The sequence below is a fragment of the Callospermophilus lateralis genome, chromosome 4, assembly GCF_048772815.1.
Source record: "Callospermophilus lateralis isolate mCalLat2 chromosome 4, mCalLat2.hap1, whole genome shotgun sequence".
In the NCBI taxonomy this organism is placed as follows: domain Eukaryota; kingdom Metazoa; phylum Chordata; class Mammalia; order Rodentia; family Sciuridae; genus Callospermophilus; species Callospermophilus lateralis.
In genome coordinates, this window is record NC_135308.1 from 6,794,648 (window position 1) to 6,815,509 (window position 20,862).

The 20,862-nt window shown below is 37.5% G+C and overlaps 1 protein-coding gene across 1 annotated transcript in view; it reads right to left on the bottom strand.

The window, feature by feature from the left end:
• The window catches only part of Mtmr9 (myotubularin related protein 9), a 43,722-nt gene extending 23,239 nt beyond the window's left edge, over positions 1–20,483 (bottom strand). The window contains exons 1-3 of the mRNA XM_076853512.2: positions 19,923–20,483; positions 8,578–8,686; positions 4,395–4,520 (exon numbers count right to left, since the gene is read on the bottom strand). Of these exons, the coding sequence (XP_076709627.1) occupies positions 4,395–4,520; positions 8,578–8,686; positions 19,923–20,104 (417 nt within the window). The 5' untranslated portion in view covers positions 20,105–20,483. The remainder of the gene's footprint in view (positions 1–4,394; positions 4,521–8,577; positions 8,687–19,922) is intronic.
• Between the last annotated feature and the right edge of the window lie 379 nt (positions 20,484–20,862).

The window sequence follows — 20,862 nt, forward strand, 5'->3', positions numbered from 1 at the left end:
TTTCTTTCTGGACCCTATATTCTGCTCATCTGTTTGTCCTTATGCCAATATCACTCTTTCTTGATTACTGCCATTTTATATGAAGCTCTAAAATCGAGCATTTTAAATACTTTATTTTTTTTCAAAGGTGTTTTGGCTATTCTAGTCAATTTGCATTTCAATATAAATTTTAGACTCTCTTTCATTTCTACAAAATCACCTGTTGGAATACTGATAAGGGTTGCATTGAATTTATAGATCAATTTGGACAGAACTGCCACCATAGTGAGCCCAATCCAGCCTGTGCCTGTTTCTGTAAATAAAGTTTTATTGGAATCTGGTACACCTAATTCATTAGTGTATTGTCTATTGCTGTTTTCATGCTACAACAACAGAGTCGAGTAGTTACAACAGAGCACATGATCAGTGAAACCTAAAATATTCACTATCTTGTCCTTCCCCAAGTCAACTACTGATCTTAACCATGTTGTTTTGCAATTAATGAACACAGTATATCTCCTTTTATTTAAATTTCCTACAACTTCTGTCAGCAATGTTTTGCATCTTTCAGTATACAGATCCTGAACCAGGTTAAATTTATTCCTAAGTATTTTATTCATGTTAAGAGTGACTGTTGCCAATGCAACTGATCTTTTTATTTCCTTCTTTTTTGGGTACCAGGGATTGAACTCAGGGGCACTCAACCACTGAGCCACATCCCCAGCCCTATTTTGTATTTTAGAGACAGGGTCTCACTGAATTGTTAAGCACCTCGCTGTTGCTGAGGATGGCTTTGAACTCGCGATACTCTAGGCCTCAGCCTCCCAAACCACTGGGATTATGGGGTGCACGTTCTTCTTTTTCTTTATGACATTGTCTTGAACTTCTCCAACTTCTGGATTCAAATGATCCTTCCACCTCAGACTCCCAGTGCTGTGATCATAAGTGCATACCCAACTTTGTATACTGATCTTATATCAAGCAATTTTGCTAAACTTGCTTATTAATTCTAATTATCTTATGGCTTTCTGCCTTTATTTTTACTCTCTCCCTCTTTCTGTTTTTGTCCTCCCTAGCTTCCTAAGTTGGTGTTTAGGTCCATGCTTTTAGACTCATTTTCTTTTCTCATGCGAGAATTATAAGTTGCACACTTATCTCCAAATTCTGCCTTACCTATACTCCACAGATTTTGAGAAATTGCATTCTCATTATTTTTTGTTCACAATATTTTCTAAGTGGTTTCATATTTGAATCACAGATCATTTATAGATATTCTGTGTAATTTAGAAATATTAGGAGATAGATATTCCTAGATATCTTAGTGTTATTGATTTATAATATATTTCAGGTCAAAGATTATAGTCTATGTGATTTCAATCCTAGTAAATTTATTTAGATTTAGTTAACACCCCAGTTTATGGTCTCTCCTGGGAACACACATGTGCCTCTTGAAGAATGCATATTCTGGAGAAGTTAAAGCAGCATTCTATAAATATTAAGCAATGTTCTTCAGACCAGATCTTTTATGTCTCTACTTGTCTTGCTGTTGTCATTTTAGCCTAGTTCTATTAATTGACAAGAGGACCATTTTAATAATATCTTATCCTGACAGCAGAATTGCATATTTCTTCATTTCTGTCAACGTATGCTAATACATATATACATATGTTAAATATAAAATGACCTTTTTTATTATTATAAATGTGCCTGTCTTAAAGTCTTTTTATTTTTTTAATCTGGAATAAGCAGTTACTCATGCCTTTTTATGCTTATTATTTGTTCAGTACATCTTTTTTTCATCTATTTTCAAACTATTTGTGTTTATATTCAAAACACATCTCTTATACACAGAACACATCTGGATCTTCTATTTTTCTTTAATTCATTCTGACAATTTCTGCCTTTTAATTGGAGTGCCTGACTCACTAATATTAAAATATGTATTGTTATAGCTGGACTTTAGTCAAGCATTTAATTATTTTGTTTGTTCCCTGTTTTTATTGCTGTTTCTTCTTTCTTGCCTTCTTCTGGATTAAATATTTTTTAGAATTCCAGTTTAACTTTTTAAATATATTTCTTTGCATTTTATTAAAGCAATAGCTCCAGGTTACTGGTTTTCAAACAGGGGTGATTTTTGCCCCAAGGGAACATTTGTCCATGTCTGGAATCAACTAGGGAGTGGGAGGGAGAATGCTGCTGGCAAATGGTAGTGCCAGTGCCTGGGATGCTGCTAAACATACTCTGAGGCACAGGGAAGCCGCCTGCAACAAGAATTTAAGAGCCCAAACGTCAACACTGCCAAGGTTGACTAATCCTGTTCTCAGGATGACGTTATACATCTTAAAGATATCTTAAATATCTTTAACATTTATCTTTAATTAAATAGTATAATTTACATCTTTAACTTAAATATGATAACACTTATATTTATTTATATTTACCTTATATATTTTACTTAAATATTAGCCTACATTATATAAAATGTAAAACACTTGCTAACTCTTTAGGTGTATGCATCCACTCAGCCATTCCAGACTAAATTCTGACACTATTGCTTCTACACATGAATAGTGCAAAGGCAGTGTTTTAATTTTTGCTTTTGTCTTCTTTTTATTTTAAGCTTACTTTTTCTTACCTTAGTAGTTTCTACAGCTGTTTTAAAATCCTTGTGTGATAATTTGAACTTCTGAGTCATCCTGGGGTCAGTAATTGTTGGTCAATTTTTCTCAGGGGGAGTGGGTGACATTATCCTGGTTCAACTTTGGATTGTATCCTAGACATCTGAGATAACACTGAGGAAACATACATGCTCCACATAGGCATCGTATGCTATGCCTTTGGAGAACGTTGAAGTTTTGTTTTAGTAGGCAAATAATTTGGTAAGACTTATCTGCAAACTCTAGCACTGTGATGCAAGGCAGCTCAGCTCTGTGGCCAAACTGCCCCCAAGTCAGCCAGAGACTGGAGGCAGTATGCAGGATCAAGGATCCCCTTCTATGGCCAATTCCTGTCCAGAATTCGGCACTCCTCTCCTGCATCTCTGGCTGCCCTAGGCTCCCTCCCCTGGCTTTTCCCACCAGAGAGAAAGAGGGCTTTCTACTAGAATGTTAGCTGCTTTACACCAATAATGCCACAACCATGCTACCCTCAGGACAAAGCCCGCCCACACATGCAAACACAGGAAACTCATTGTGTCATTCACTTCCTCTAAATATTGACTCCCTTTAAAATATGCTGGTTTTTGTTTACTAACCAGGTAGTTTGGGGTAGATGATTCCACTGTCATTGATATCTGCAGAAGGGCTTGTGAGATAGGAGCTACTCAACCAGAACCAGAAGCAAAATCTAATCATCGCCTTTTGCATACAAAAGTTCTAAAGTGCTAGCAGAAGGAATACAGATAAGCTATATGTGTATTTCAGCAAAGAATCTGAAATAATCTTTCTGGATAATTCTTGAATAACAGCATGCTAGAAGTGGAAGAATTCTTGAGATCATTTTGCTCAACATTTTTTCATTCTGCCAACAAGGAAATAGGCTCCTAGCAAGTTAAGCCATCGATAATGTATCTGGGATACAACACAAAGTATCTTTACAGTTATGTTTTTATTCTTTCTTTTCAATACCACATCTTTGGGACTAATGGAACTTAAAAAAAAAAAAAATCCCTGCATGAGAATATAAAATCCCTTTCCTTTCTCACTTGGCTGCTATAGATACCTTTGCTCTTTAAATTCCATGGTTCCTTATCCCTTTGTCTTGGACCCCTCAATGCTCACTTATAGAGGTTATCATAAAAGTATGAGGAAGAAGAAAGAAGTAAACTAGCCAGAACAGGGGGGAAAAGAACCTAATTTTAGCTACCTGGTCTGACTAACCCATATTAATAAAAGTTAACCCATAGAAACAAATGTGCTAGATGGTTCTTTGGTACTGTCTGAAGCACCCAGTGGATTCAATGGGTTCAATACAATTGTGACTATGGCTCAGAACCTAATTACTATACATGAAGTTGTTTCTAAGGAGACACGTCCAACAATTAACTCACAATATGCCAGGACTACTTTTATGCACATATTAATGTTTTATCAATGTCATTTTCAAAATTTAAAAAGTAATATTTAGAATACATTAATCTTGTGGAAGAAAAGGCTTTTCAGCTGCAGCAGTGAACAAATCATACAAATCTCTGAATGTCAGAGACTGCGATATGAACAACTAATAGAAACATCTTTTAGGCACAGGTAAGACAACTTCACTTGATCTCTCTTCAAAGGAAAGTGATCATTCTCAACAAATTAGACAAAATGCTGCATTGTTTCTAATTACCCATAATTACCAAACATTAACTCACAGCTGAAGAGTAGAGTTCAAACTCTTGCTCAGGAAGGAAGGAATGCCAAACATTAACTCACAGCTGAAGAGTAGAGTTCAAACTCTTGCTCAGGAAGGAAGGAATGCCAGCCATCTTCTATCACCTCAAACATGGGCCGGTAGAAGAAAGGATACATCAGAGTGACAGAGTCCAAGGTAGACAATGCCTAATGACAGAAAGAAAAAAGAAACATGCCATAACTTTAGCACATTCTAACTGAAGAAATGGGAGCAAGCACATGCCTCGCCTAATTATGATACACACCCATTACAGCTCTCTAACTTTTTATTTATAGACATAGTGATAGTCTTACTGGGGCCAATTTCCATGTTTCCAGCATCTAGTAAAGCACCTGATATACAACATTCATCCAATACATAATGTTGAATGAAAAAAAAAAAAAAAGAAAGAAAGAAAAACTTTGCACACAATGGCACAATTTTCTAGGAGAACAATGAAACTACTCTTCATACAATTTAATAAAGTTTAATAAAAAGGTCCAAGAACTTCTAGGGATCAGAGAACAAACAGTTTTGAGTTATTCAGTGAGGTCTTGGCTAAAATCCAATTACTAGCTATTTAAACATATGTAAATTATTTATTTGTTTGTTTTGTGTGTAAATTATTTATAATGAGTGCCTTATAGTAAATGCAAACAAAAATGATAAAGCTCAGTGGTCAAAACTCGGTCAAGAGACAGACCACTGGACTCAGGTTCCAAATCTAGCTGTGCAGTAGCAGGTAAGAAGTGGGCAAGTCCATTTATCTCTACACCTCAATTGCTCAACTGTAACAAGGGAGAAATAACAATACCCAGGGGCCCTGTAAGGTTACCAGCAGCATTAAGAGAGATCACATATGTAACAAGCATACATGCAATGCTCCTGGCACATAAGGAAACAAAATGTAATTTTAGCTATCATATGTGCCTTGTGTGAGGAAATTCAATCAATGTTCATTTCCTCCATCTTAGAACCAATATGCCAATTGGTGAGGTATTTTCATATCTTTAGTTACAGTGACCTGGTCTCAAGTTGGGGTAATAACTCTATGGTCCCCAAATGAGACTACATTCACCTGCAGTACTTGAATTTTGGGTAATAAACCAGGAAAACCTGAGCAGATGGAGGGACAGACAGATAGAACATTATTCCTCGCCTGGCAGATACATCTTTTTGACAGGGGATTACAGAAAAAAGCAATACTATGGCTGGGAAAGAAGAGCACCTAATCAATTAGCATAGTTCAAAGGGCAGTAAACTCACTTGGGGGAGGTTATGACAAGTCTCAGAACCCCACAGCTCTCAGAAAGAAGTTACCTCCCTCTAGGTCACAGTAGGGTCTGGCTCACAAAAGGATATGCCCATGATTTCCAATACTACACTGGATATGTAGTTCAGCAGTTTAACAAAAACCATCCCTGTCCAAAGTTATTTATAAACTTTGTCCAAAGTTACTTGTCTTTGGATGCTAACTGCACCAATAGAAGCACAAAAGCACATGCCCACATCTGTCCTAGGTCAGAGCTGCTTTAGTCAGTTCAACTGGTTTTTTTGTTTTCAGTGCTGAGGAAAAAATCCTGGGCCTTGCACATGGCAGCTGCTATTTTAAATGTAAATCAACAACCACTCTGTAGGCAATAAGCATTCACATTTCTACTTGTGATTATGTTTTATATCACTAGAGATAAGTCTTCTCCTTTAAACACATTAATGCTAAAAGAACTGAAAACATTTCAATTCTAAAAGGCAGCTGAAACTCGGCAGGAAAAAAGCTTCATCATGCTTCTTTCTACAATTTAGAAAACTGAGTACTTGCCAGTTATTCTTCCAATGGAAGTCTATCTGTGGCAGCAGAATATTTTGGGGTAAGCAGACTCTTCTTGATTATAAAGAACAGGTAGAGGAAGCCTATGCTATTGAGGGAGTCACTTATTACCCCTAAATTAAGATGTATGCAGCATGGAGGATGGGGTTGGATGCCAGGCAAAGGCTTGTGGCCAGGTCTACTACATGTATTTGCTATGCTATGAAAACATTCAACAGAGCACTCATTTTCAGAGGTCAAATTAGAAAGATAGCTTATTATTTATGACTTTTCAACCCTAAGAGTTTCTACACAATGAGTCAATTTCTAAAGAGTTCTGGGTAATATATGCAACCATTTAGGCAACTGATTGGTGTCAGCTGCTTTCAAAGCTAAGTGACTGCAATCAATAAGTGGGCAACAAGCTCTGCCCCTTTCTTCACCACTGGCAGCATTTCTAACACCCACCAGCCGGCCATCTCAAAGATCACTAGTCGGAGAGAGAAGAACAAAAATGTGGGTAGATCAGTAAAAATCCAACCTCACATCTTCAAACATACCCCCCCACCCCACCCCCGCCTCCTTTCCCCACCTTCTCTCTCCCTCTCTCTCAACTGAAGAGAGCCAGTGGCATTCCTCTGCCAAAATAGTGGAACATTATTTCAACTTAATGCTCTGAAAGTTACAATGCTTTCTCACTCATGTTGAAGAATCTGACCAAACCAGTGTCATGTTACTTTCAAATGACAACTGTGTAAAACAGTTCACTTCATCTTCTCATTTCCTTAAATATTTAAAGTTTAGCAAATGCACAAAAAAGGTTACATGCCATTCACTCAGAATGGTTGCTTCTCTATTTCTCTAATCTTATATCAAAAACAAGCAATGTATCCTACTACTTATAAATTTTTAAGAATTTCTCCCTTTTCTTCCTCTATAATTATCTAGAAAACAATATAAACCCAGAGCTAATTAATAAAATTTAGTGGCAATGATTTAGCCTAAAGTAACTTAAAACTTGAGTGCATACCCAATTTGGTTAGGATGAGGTGAAAATAATATAAGCTCTTCAACTGAAATTTAAATTATTCAAGTAAAATTTCTATTACTTGTGATCTGAACCAATGTTCAATATTGTTTAAGTAAATACAAAGCAAACACATCCTGTCGTAAGCAAACTGATGAAAATGAATGTAAACAGAAAAGTAAATGGAAATTCATTTACTAAAAAACAAGACTAAGACCACAGGTGATAGTGACTTGCTTTAGTCGTGAGGATCTGTTGCAGTGATGTGGACTTATTATACACAACTGAATGGTACCTGTAGACATGTTTAAGATAGTAAATATTATATGGATATTTTTCCCACAAATTCTTACCATTAAACTTCCTCAGTAAATGACAGAAGGCATTCAAATGGTAGCTATATTCACACATATTATACTATATTCACACATATTATACTCCACAAAAAATCAACTAATAACATTCTTACAACCTTAAATGGTAGGAAATATTATTCTCCTTTTACAAAAAAGTAAAAAACTAGTTGTCAGAGAGATTAAAAACTTTGCCCATGGTCATAAGCTACCAAGCAATAAAGTCAAGAATCAAACTGTATTATAACAAGAATCGTATTACATTATTAATATTTCTATCCAAAGGTATAGGGTTGCATCTATTACAAAAGATATACTAATATATTAAGAAAAAAAATCTGTGTGTAGTTACTTTCTTGAAAGAGAAAAAAGGAAACACTCTCATTAATGGTTCTCAATGTTTGAGGAAGCCCTCAAAAGGTGGGGGAATGGTGTGAGTCAATGGGGGCTTCTACATCCCCCAATACATACTGTAATGTGACCCAAATCAATTCTAGCTGTTATTTATTTTATTGGCTTAAAATTCCACATATGATGCTATTTGAAAAAAAAAAAAAAAAACAACCCTTTGGAGCATCAAAAAAAAAAAGTTGACCAACTATCTTTGACTCAGAGAAAAATATTAAGATTTAAATAATAAACATGAAATGTCAAACAAGACTGTAAAGTTTCTCCCAAGAACCCCTTTACTAAATTCTCTAAATTTTCCCCATTAACTACATACTCATACATACTCAAGTAAAACAATATCTATTATTTGACCACTATGAACCCATGGAAATTCTATAAAGTCCCTGGAATGCAATTCCACAGAAATCTAAGCAGTTCATGGAATAAGGGTTACTCATATAAAATGATTAACACTAAAAACTGCTATATGTCAAAACAGTCCCATGACACTCAAGTAAACAATGAGTCAGGATAAGACTTTTCCTGTCAGTTTTCAGTATCTGAATCACAAAATATGATAAAACAGCTGAATTCAGTCAGAATGTAACTTTTTTCTTTCTACCAGATTTTGCCTCCAAAATACTTACCTCAATGGAACTGGCTATATTTAAACATTCCTCCATTCCAGGAATATCCAACTGAATAATTCGAAAATCTTTACATTTTATGATGATAGTACCCAGAGATCCCACAAATCTGTAAGAAATTACAAATCATACTTAGGAATACATACATTCCTAATTTTAAATATATGATTATTTCTTTGAAAAAAAATGCAGTTGCAATCAACAACTTTATCTAACTTCCCTCCCCACTTAGTCTAATTAAGAATCAAGTTTGCATCACTAAAATGTTAGCCATAAAGTATTTAAAACACATGTACCTAAAATTTTTTCAAATTTGTAAAATAATTCACATTAGGTTAAGTCATTTAATGAAGATTACTTGGAATCTTACTCCAAAGCATAGGAAAAAAGATCTTAATTAACATGTTAAGCATCTGTAGAGAAATGTTCTGCAGCATAGGAAAATTGTTATTTCAGATTGTATCTACTTCTAAGATTATAGAAGCTCATTAAATATCTCTTTTCAATATTTAAAACTTTGCACTTGTAAGAGAGAAGACCCAAATAAACAAAATTAGAGATGAAAAAGAAGATATCACTACAGACACTTCTGTAATCCAGAGGATCATTAAGAACTATTTTGAGGACAGGGGGTTGTATGTAGCCCAGTGGCAGAGCACTTGCCTAGCATGTTGTGAGGCACTACATAAAAATAAACAAATAAATAAAGGCATTCTGTCCACCTACAACTACAAAAACATTTTTTAAAAATGTTTTGGGGGGCTGGGGTTGTGGCTCAGCGGTAGAGTGCACACCTAGCACAAGCAAGGCCCTGGGTTCAATCCTCAGCACCACATAAAAATAAATAAAATAAAGGTATTGCATCCAACTACAACTAAAACATAAATATTTTTAGAAAGAATAATTTTGAAAATCTATACTCCAATAAACTGGAAAATCTAGAAGATACTGACAAACAATTAGATATATATGACCTGCACATATATTGAATCAGGGAGATATAGAAAACCTAAACAGGTCAATATCAAGTAATGAAATTGAAACAGCAATTAAAAGTCTTCCAACAAAGAAAAGTTTAGAAACATGGATTCTCAGCTGAGTTCTACCAGGTCTTTAAAGAAGAACACCACACTTTCTCAAATTACTCCATGAAATTGAAAGGGAGAGAACACTTCCAAATATATTCTATGAAGCCAATATAACTCTGATGCAAAAACCAGTAAAAAGACACATCAAGGAAAGAAAACCCAGATGAATCTATATTCCTGATGAACTCAGATACAGAAATCCTTAGCAAAATATTAGCCAACAGTATTCAGAAACACACCAAGAAGATAATACACCATGAACAAGTGGGTTTCATCCCAGGGATGCAAGGTTGGTTCAACACACACAGATCAATAAATGTAATTCACCACGTAAATAGAATTGAGGACAATAATCATATGATCACCTCAACAGATGCAGAAAAAGCCTTTGCTAAAATCCAGCACCCATTCATGTTAAAAATGCTAGACACACTAGGGTGAAATATAACTTACTTCAACATTATAAAAGCTATGTATGAAAAATCCAAAGTCAAAATCATACTGAATGGAGAAAAACTGAAAGAACTGCCTTGAAAATCAGGACCAAGACAACTACTATTCAACATAATTCTCAAAACTCTAACCAGAGCAATCAGACAAGAGAAAGAGATTAAAAGGTTACAAATTACATGATCCTTTATGGAAAAGACTCAAGAAAAACTCCACTGTAAGACATCTAGAGCTGATAAATGAATTCAGCAAAGTAGCAGGATATAAGATCAACACTCATAAATCAACAGGCTTCCTATACTCCAACAACAATTATGCAAAGAAAGAAATCAGGAAAACCCTCCCTTTCACAATAACCTCAAAAAAATAACAAAATAAAATACTTAGGAATTAATCTAATCAAGGAGGTAAAAGATCTCTACAATGAAAATAATAGACACTAAAGAAAGAAATTTAAGAAGAACTTAGAAGATAAAAAGAACTTCCATGCTCTTGGATAGGCAGAATTAATATTGTCAAAATGGCCCATACTACCAAAAGCAATATATGGATTCAATGCAATCCTCATGAAACACCTCTGACATTCTTCACAGAACTAGGAAAAAAAAAAAAGTCCTTAAATTCATTTAAAAGAATAAGAGACTCAAGAATAGCCAAAGCAATTCTAAGAGATAAGAGTAAGGCAGGAGACATGAAGACACCTGATCTCAAGTTATACTACAGAGCTATGGTAATAAAAACAGCCTGGTATTGGCATCCAAATAGACATGAAAACCAATGGAATGGAAGACAGAGACAAACCCACACACATGGCAGCCACTTGATACTTAACAAAGGAACCAAAAATACACACTGAAGAGCCTTTTTAACAAGTGGTTTGGGAAAACTGGATAGTTACATGTGGAAAAATGAAATTAGACTCCATCTCTCACCGGCACAAAACTCAAATCAAAAGATCAAAAACTGAGGAATTAGATCAAGAAATTTGCAACTGCTAGAAGAAAACACAGAGTCAACACTTCATCATACAGATGCAGGCACCAGCTTCCTCAACAAGACCCCTAAAGCCCAAGATATAAAACCGTAAATCAATAAGTAGGATGTCATCATATTAAAAAGCTGTATTTGTATTATTTATAGAAATAAATTCTAAAAAGTAAAAAATAAAGATGCAATTCCTCAAAAGACACAAACTACCAAGGAACATTCAAGAAGAACTAGTCTGACTAGTTCTGAATCTATTAAAGAAATTGAAATTTCCTTAAAATCCTCCCCACAAAGAAACTCCAGCCCCAGATGGCTTCACTGATAATTCAACAAGAGGTTTAATGGAAAAACACTACCAATTCAAGACAAACTCTTCCAGCAAACTGAAGAGAAGGGAATTAATTCTTAAGTTATTCCACAAGACCAGTATTATCCTAATACAAAAAACAGACAGACATTACAAGAAAAGAAAGCTACAAACCAATATCCATCATGAACATAAATGCAAAATTTCTAACCAAAACACTGGTAAATCAAATCCTACAACATACAAAAAGGACAAAAAATCACGACTAATTGGGGTTTATCCCAGGAATGCAATGTTAGTTGAACATTTGAAATCAAGTTATCCATCACACTGACAAACTAAAAAGAGAAAAACCTCATATCTTCTATCTCAACAGACACAGAGAAAGGCGTAACAAAATCCCACGTCTGTTCTTGCTTAAAATCAAAACAAACAACAACAAAAACTTTCAACAAAATAGAAACAGAAGGTAGAAACAACTTTCTCAGCTTGTTAAGAGCAATTACATTAAAAAAAAAAAATCTAAGCCTAATAGCCCACTTAATGGTGAAACAATGATTTCTTTCTGCAGTAAGATCAGGAATAACACTGAAAGATTCACTCCAACTTCATCTATCCAACATTGTACTGAAAATTACAGCCGGTGCAGGAAGGCCAGAAGAACAAATAAAAAAATACCCATGTTAAAAAAGAAGACAACTGTATTCACAGATGATATGACTGTGTATTTAGAAAATCAAATGGGAGCTGAGATTGTGGCTCAGAGGTAGAGTTCTTTGCTACCATGTATGAGGCACTGGGTTCAATTCTCAGCACCACATATAAATAAATAAAATAAAGTCCATTGACAACTAAATATATATATATTTATATATAAATATATATATATATATATATTTTTTTTTTTAAACAAATCCACATTTCTTGCAAAACATTAGTATTAAAAAAGAAAAGAAAATCCAATGGATTGAGGGTGGAGCTTAGTGGTAGAGCACTTGTGTAGTATGCACAAGTTTAATTCCCATCACCATAAAATGAATTTCACAGAAATCCTCTCATTGAAAAACATGTTCAGTGAAAGTACAAAAAAATGGTTCACTACTCACAGTTCCCAAGAGGAGGGGGCACAACATCCCACACCACATAAGGCCACACAGTGTGCTCTAGGTCGGTCAGAAAGAAGGAACAAGGAGAAAGCATGGGGCCAGGGTCTTCACAGTGGTTTCCACAGGAATGAATGGGTAAGGCAGTGGACAAGCTTAGCAAATTTAGGATTGGACAGTATGACTAATTTTGGTGGGCTCTAGGATATAGGGATGGGCCTTCCTCGTGTGGTATATGGCCCTGTCATTATTGACGCCAGGGGGATAGTGTTCCTGACTCACAGGGGAATGAATATACCTGAATGTGGTTGGTTTGCCCATCAAAGGCATCGCGCAGGCAAGTTGTTTGCGATCTCTAGGAATAAGTTAATCCTGGGAGGGGCAGTCAATTCCCAGATTTACAAGGCCCGAAGATGTTGAAGTATCCCGAAATATAGAAAATAAGAAGCATGACTAATGCAAATGAACAAATGGAAATTGAAATTAAAAAATAACAGCACTAGGGTCTGGGGCTATGGCTCAGTAGTAGAGTGCTTGCCTGGCACACGTGAGGCACTGGTTCGATCCTCAGTACCACACAAAAAAATAAAAGTATTGTGTCCACCTACAACTAAAAAAATACATAAAAGTTAATCAATTAAAAAAAATAACAGCACCAGAAGTAATATTAAAATATAAAATATACAGAAGAAAAGCTGACCAAAGAATTTAAAGACCTAAGTGAAAACCATAAACTTGGCTGAAAAAATATTAAAAGATCTAAAAAAAAAATGGAAAAATATATTTTGTTCATAGGTTGCCAGACTCAAGATTTTAAGAAGTAAATTCTACCCAAATTAATCTACTGATTCAACATATTCTAATGCAAAATCATTGCAGGCCTTTATGTAGAAATTGAAAAGCTGATTCTAAAAATTAAATGAAAATGCAAATAACATCACACAGCCAACCAACTCTGAATAAGAACAAATGTGTAAAACTTTGAGCTGGTTGGTCAATACTACATAGTTTTAAGACTTAATAGAAACCTACAGTAGCTTAGAGTATGATAATGGCATGAAGAGAAACAAATGGATCAATGAAACAGAAAAGCGAGTCCAGAAATAAACCCAGTTTTAAATGGACAAAGATGCAAAGACAATTTACTGAAGAAAGAGCAGAGTTTCAACAAATTATGCTGGAATGATAAAATGTCCACTAAAACAAAAATAGATTCCATACCATGAACTATACACAAAAAGTAACACAAAATGGAATCTTACACCTAAAGGTACTACCTAAAACTATAAAAGTGCTAGAAGAAAACATGGAAGAAAAAACCTTAGTGACCTTGGGTTTAGCAAGACACAAAAATCTCAATCGATGAAAGAATAAACCCATAAACTAGACTTCTCTGAAATGACTATTCTTTGAAAGACATGTTACACGTTTACATAGTGTCTCTCTCTCCCTTCCTCCCTCTCTCTCTCTCTCTCTGACTTAATAAGAAAGCAAACAAGCCAATTAAAAATGGGTAAAACATCTGAGCAGACCCTTAGTGAAAAAGGCCCTGGATAGCAATAAATACATGAAAATCAGTTCCATGATATTAATCATAAGAAAGATGCAAACTTAAACCACACTCAGATTCACACTTATCAGAAGAGCTAAAATTTAAAAGACAAACCATATCAAATGGTGGTGAGGATGTGAAGGACCAGAACTCCCATACTGGACTGGAAGCACTTGGCAGTTTTTTAAAAAGTTAAACATACACCTCTGATCCAACCATTCCACTATTAAGTAAATCCCCCTCCATAATCAACTTTATGTTCATACAAAGACTTGCATAAAAAATGTTCACTGTCCCTTTACTCAATAGTCCCAAAATAGAAACAACTCATCTCCATCAGTAGGTTAACAAATTGTGAACTACAACACAATACAATACTAGTTAGCAACTACTGTTAGTAAAGAGTACTGTATGATTTATGACTAATACAAACTTCTATAAAAAGGAAATTAACCTGTGGATACCTGAGAAAGGGAGGAAAAAAGGATTACAAAATGACACCATTTGGTGATGGTTTCCAAAACATGGACACACAACAAAACAACAAATTTTACAATTTAATTATGTACGCTTTATTGTATATCAACAATACCTCAATAAAGCTGTTTTCAAAATCCCTCTCATTCTGCTTGCACTGGAAATAAAATACACACAATAATCAAATTCTGTTTAAAAAATAGCACTTAAAAGAGAGAAATACATGACTATCCTTTTGTAAATTTCCACATCATCTATTTTTATCAGACCAACTCCTTTTTAAAAATTACTGTTAGTCTGATTGTCTTTATCTAATGTTACAAAGTACAATGGATGGCTGCAGGAGTTAAAAATTAATTGTTACTTTTGTAAACAAAAATGCTATGGAGCAGAGCCCCACTGGAGGATGAAATGGGAAGATCACAAGTTCAAGGCCAATTTCAGAAATTTAGGGAGGCCCTAAGCAACTTAGCAAGAACCTTTCTCAAAATAAGAAATAGAAAGGGCTACAGATGCAGCTCAATTGCAAACACCCCTGGATTAAATCCCCAGGACAAAAAAAAAAAAAAAAAAGCTATGAACAATTATTCTTTAGTCATTCATCTAATGTTTCTACCAGTTACTGCTGAAGACTACTGCGTCAAGAAAAAAATTTTTAAAGTATAAGAGTTCCCCAAAATTCCCTCAATTCATATCAATTGTCAAATTCTATCCTATTTTATTATTTTCTCCTATTGTCCTATTCATGCCCTGTAAATATGCCTATCATAGCACTTAAAATACTTCATTACACTTACTAGTTTATTCTTACCTTATAAGAATTAAACATATAAAATAATTCTTTAAGGTAAAAGTCATGTTTGAATAATTTTTCTATAGCCTCTGCCACATAGCATTTTTGTTTACAAAAGTAACAATTATTTTTAACTCCTGTAGCCATCCATTACACTTTGTAACATTAGATAAAGCCACTGGTAAAAAGTGGGGAAAAGTCTGTGGTCTAGTTAACAATAAAACACCAGGGTCAATATCCTAGTTTTGATATTATACTACATTTATATAAGACGGCCCCAGAACTAACAGACCTGTGTACACTATTTTTGCAACTTCCCTGTGAGCCTGCACTTATTTTAAATAAAATTTTGTCTGTCTTTTGTTTTGGTGCTGGGGATCAAATCTAGAACCTTATGCATGCTAAGCACATGCTCTACCACAGTTATGTCACCAGCCTAAAGTAAAGTTTCTTTAAATCCTATAAAAATGGCAAAATCTCAAAAAGTACATGGTCTATTAGATAGGTTCACACAGTTGCCATCCTTTTTAGAAAGAAGAGGAAGCTAAGCACAGTGACTTACATCTGTAATTCCAGCTACTTGGAAGACAGAGGCAGAAGAATGACCCTAGTGCAGGAATTCCAGATCAAACAAGACCACAACTCAGAAGAAGAGGAAGGAATAGGAGGAGGAGGAGGAGGAGGGGAAGAGAAAGGGGGAAGGAAAAAGAAGAGGAGCAACTAGCACTACTGGATTTTAAGTCATCATAAATCCACAGAAGTAAAAAGAGTATGGTAATGAAAAGATTAACAAGCCAACAGATTAGGGGACAGCGAGCTCAGAAACAGACACACAATATAAGAACTTCATATATGACTGGTGTTTGAAGACAATGTTAAGAACACTGGCTTGCTTATTGGAGAAAAAGCGTTGAGTTCCTATCACATTTGAAATAAAGGCAGAATTCAAATAAAATACAGACCTACAAGTGAAGGATAAAACTAAGAGCCATTATAAAAGAAAATGTGAAGAACACCGTGGTAACTTTGAGACAGTGAAGGAGTTCTTAAGACTCATGAAGCACACACCATAAAGTAAAAAACTTATGAATTTGCATTAAAATTAAGAACTTTGGTTCAACAAAGGACAGACCAGAAAAGTTAACAGTTGAGTGACAAACTAGGAACAGCTGTCTGCAATGACTAACTGGAGAATCAATACCCACTGGGCATACAAGGAACCCCTACAAACTGTCATTTTGAGAGCAAAGTAGCAATGAGATATGTACCCACTTTATGGTCAATTACATACTAAGCACAATCTCAGAAAAACTCTTGCACGAGAAAAGGATGGGACATGATATTCATCAGGGTTGTGACAGCAAGGAGCTGGAAGTTATGGAAAAGGTCTGAAAAGTAAAATGTCTCAGACTTTGGAATTCAGTGCTAACATCAGAAACGGTGAAGTAGATATACATATAGCAGTATGAAGAGATCCTGAAAAAGGATACTGAGTTAAAACGTTAAGAAACAGAACAAGATCTCTGGTATAATGCGGATCAAGTAAACTACATACCCATGCAAAACAGTGCTAGCTACCTTACAGAACACCTAATATGGCTGCCTACAGGAATTGTGCAGGATGGGAGAAATGGGGGTGAAAATAGGGAGGGAGAATAAAATAAAAAACAAAAGCTTTACTGTCGGGAGCCATTCTCACACCTGACTGGGTGACTCCCGGTCAGGGTCTGAGGCGCTCTGGCTGTGTCGGAGCTTTCCCGGCCCTCTCCTGTTGAGAGAACCTGTCCATATGGGGGTGTAACTGACCACTGACCCCGGAGGCCCAATCACTGACCCTGACCTTGGAGTGCGGCTCCCCCTTCAACCTTCATTGGATGGAATTATCCCCTGAATTTCTTGCTCCCCAATAAAAGGCTACTCCCTGGCGTGTTCGGTGCTCACTCTCTCTCTCCCCTGCTAGCCCTGAGTAATCCTTGCTGCCCTGCCAGGCGGTTAGAAATGGGAACCAGAGAGGGGAGCCATCTCGGACCTGGTCATAGAAAAAGGTAACTGAGTTTGTGTGTTTATTTCGATCTCACTAGCTAACTTTTATGCCAAGAACCTCATTAATGAAACCATTGCGCTGGCCGCATGGTAGACTTTACTGAGTCAATCATGAATATGATGAGTCATCAATCCAATAGGATTATCTCAATTTTCTGCATCAGAGGTCCATAAAAGGAAAAGGCCAGCAATGTACATCAAAGTATTCTGAATGAGACTTACAAAGCATTATTCAAATGTAAGTTGCTACCTGATATCAGAGGGCTTATCTTCTTTTTAAGTGACAAAACTGAGGTTCAGAGAAGTGAAGTATCTTGCCCAAGGACACCTACCTAATATGAGGTAAAACCAAAGGAATCATTCTTAATGACTTTCTCTTTCTCACTCCATTTACAGTTCATCAGCAGGGCATGCAGTGCAACCTTCAAAACACACCCCAAATCTAACTACCTATTCTAAGTCACCATCATCTTTTATCTCAACTACTCAGTCGTCTCCTAACTGGATCTGCTGCTTCCACCTTTGCTCCTCAATAATGCATTTTCTGAGTCAGGGCCTCACTAATTTGCCAAGATTGGCCTTGAACTTGCAGTCCTCCTGCCTCGGATCCCACACTGCTGAGATGACAAGCTATTGCCGGCTATTGATTTATATAATATCTGTTGATTTATGTAATAGTCCATCTCCTCCACTAGAACATAAGCTTCTGTCAGTATCAGTCACCATGGCACCTGCAGAACCCAGATAATGCTCAGCATGTAAAAGATACACAAAAGTAAATATTTCTTGAGAATAACAATTAAACTCTGACCTGGCCATGATCATGCTCTTTCTACTACATCATGCTGCTTCCCAGGAAAAGGATCAATATGTCTACAGTTTGTCATTTTCCCATAACAGATTAAACAGTCCAGCTTTACATACTTCTTCTTTATCACCTGATAAAGCTCAATAAATGCTACTATGGAAAAATAAATGAGTGAAAAATAACCATAAATAGAAGTCAATCAGAAAAGAGAGTTGATGATCATGGAGACACTACTAATATGACCATTCAGTGGTCAATCTGACTTTTTATGTAGGGCCTACAGGACAAGCCATGGTTACAAGTTTTGAAGGAAATAATCAGATATGAGCCCTGGCTTCAAAAAGCTAATATGTATCTAACTATTAAAATGCAAATATGAATATATGCCTATGAAAAAAGAGATAATTAAAGAGATATTGGATTTCAAGGTGAGGGAAACTGCTTTCAATTATGGAATTAACAGAACCTGTGAAGGAGGTGGCAGTGGAACTGGTTAAACTGAAACAGATTAAAGCCTATGAACTTCTGAAAGACAAGAACTACAATTCTATTCATCCTGGTGTCTTTAATACCTCACAAAACATTTGGAACCTAAAGGCATTTGATAAATGTCTAACAAACTTGGGGAGGGGCAAAGTATTCTTCCAAAGGAAAAGGTAATAAAATACAGAGACAAGAGAATGCAGGATTTATATGAGCCACAAAAAGTCCTGAGGACTGACTACAAAAAGGGGTCATGAAAGAAAATGCAAACAAGTTTCATGAAAAAGAATAGACAAAACAAACAAAAAAAAGTGTAAGGAAAGTGGGGTAGGCCTAGAACATGAACTACAGAAAAAGTTGTTGTCATTCATGTATTCAGTGTGAATTGTGTGCCTTCTCCTCATAGAATACACAGGAACATCAGGAAGATGGGAAATTTAAGTGTAGATGGAAGTATAACTTTGATTTTCAACAATGCTTTGCAAAGATAAAAAGTAGTGCAGAGAGAGAGAGAGAGAGAGAGAGAGATATTAATTAGTTCATACTTTTCCTTAATAGCCAACCTTGCTCTTTACAAAGACTGAACCACCGAGTAAATACATAGGAGACATTAAAATCTCCCATTATTAAAATGATGACCCAGAAGAAATAAAATATAAACTGAACATTTTAAGGGGGAAATAAAAGAGCTTGTGGCATGTAGTTACTCAATACTTCATATTCAGTTCTTTAAATTTTCCTCAAGAGTGGTGAAGACTGGGGCTGGGGTGGTGGCTCCGTGGTAGAGCGCCTGCCTAGCATGTGTGAGGCACTGGGTTCGATTCCCAGCACCACATATAAATAAATAAAATAAGGGTCCATTGGCAACTAAAAAATATTTTTTAAATAAGTGAAGACTTTAATCTAAATCCTATCCAATCACAATTTCATGAACTGACAGTCGACAACGATCCAAGGAATGTGATGGGGCAAGGAGAAAGAAATTTAAAACACTGAAAATCCATCCAAATGATGTTATGTACCAAAAATGATCATCAGGATGACAGCAACCACGTGACATCCGGAGACCTTCACCAGGTTCAACAGAAACCAGGTCTCACTGGATGGGGCTTTCTGAACCTAGGCCACTGAGGGCTCGCTGGACAGGCGGGCAGGCTGGCGGGGCGGCCGGTGCCAGGAAAGCCCCGCCGCGTTTCCTCAGGCGCCCACCGCAGGACCCCGGCTCCGCGGGGACCGGGCGCGAGGGCCACTCACCGCTTGTCGATGGCGTCGATGTTTGAATGGAGGAGCCACAGCTCCTCCGTGTTGTCCTGCCGCGAGGACAGGATGAGGTGGTGGCCCGTCAGACACAGGGTCCCCTCGACCGCCGGATAGAAGGGCCGGTGCAGCACCACGTTGTCCACCCGCGGGGTCTTAATCAGCTCCGCAAACTCCATGTTGCCCCAGCGGCCGGAGCCGGGCGCCCGCCGAGCCCAGGGCCTGGAGGCGGCTGCCCCGCGGCAGGGCTGGAGAGAAGGACCGGCACAGGGCTGGCCGGCGGGGCGGGGTCCGGGGCGGGGAGGCCGCGCCCCGCCCCAGGACCGGTGGGCGCGGCGAGGCCTGCGGGCTCCGCGCTGGCCGCGGAAAGCCCGGGCCGCAGCCAGGCCAGGCCCTCCCGCACTTCTCCGTCACCCAGGCCCTGGGCACGGCCACAGGGAGCGCTGCCGCCACCCAGCCACCCAACTTAGCCGCCGCCGGGGCTGAGGACAGAAGAAGGCCGCTTTGGGACCAGCTTCCTAGCGAGTGCCGCTAGGGACTCCTGGCGGAAGCAGCTACTCGTAGCGGGAACCTACGGCGACTCCGGGCGGAAGTAGCGGAGGTCAGAACTCGGAAGACTTAGGGGTGAGAACCGGAAAAATGGTCCCCACCTAGGTCCGGTAGAAATGCCTCCGGAAACACAGCCAGACCTGAAGATTTGCGTTCCTAGGCGGGAGGAGATTTTCTTTGCCTTCCTGCCTTCCCGCCACGTTCCTCGTCCTCTGTGTGCGTTCCTTATGAGAAGAGGCCTGGGAAGATGGGCCTACGACTAGAGGTTCTCTCCCGCTTCCCTCCACTTGCATCGTATCCCCTCAAGGGCTCCTCGGAGCGTTGGGCTGCCGAAGACTGTGACGAAGCCCGTGCATTCGCCGTGAGGATGTCCTAGTGGATGGTCCGG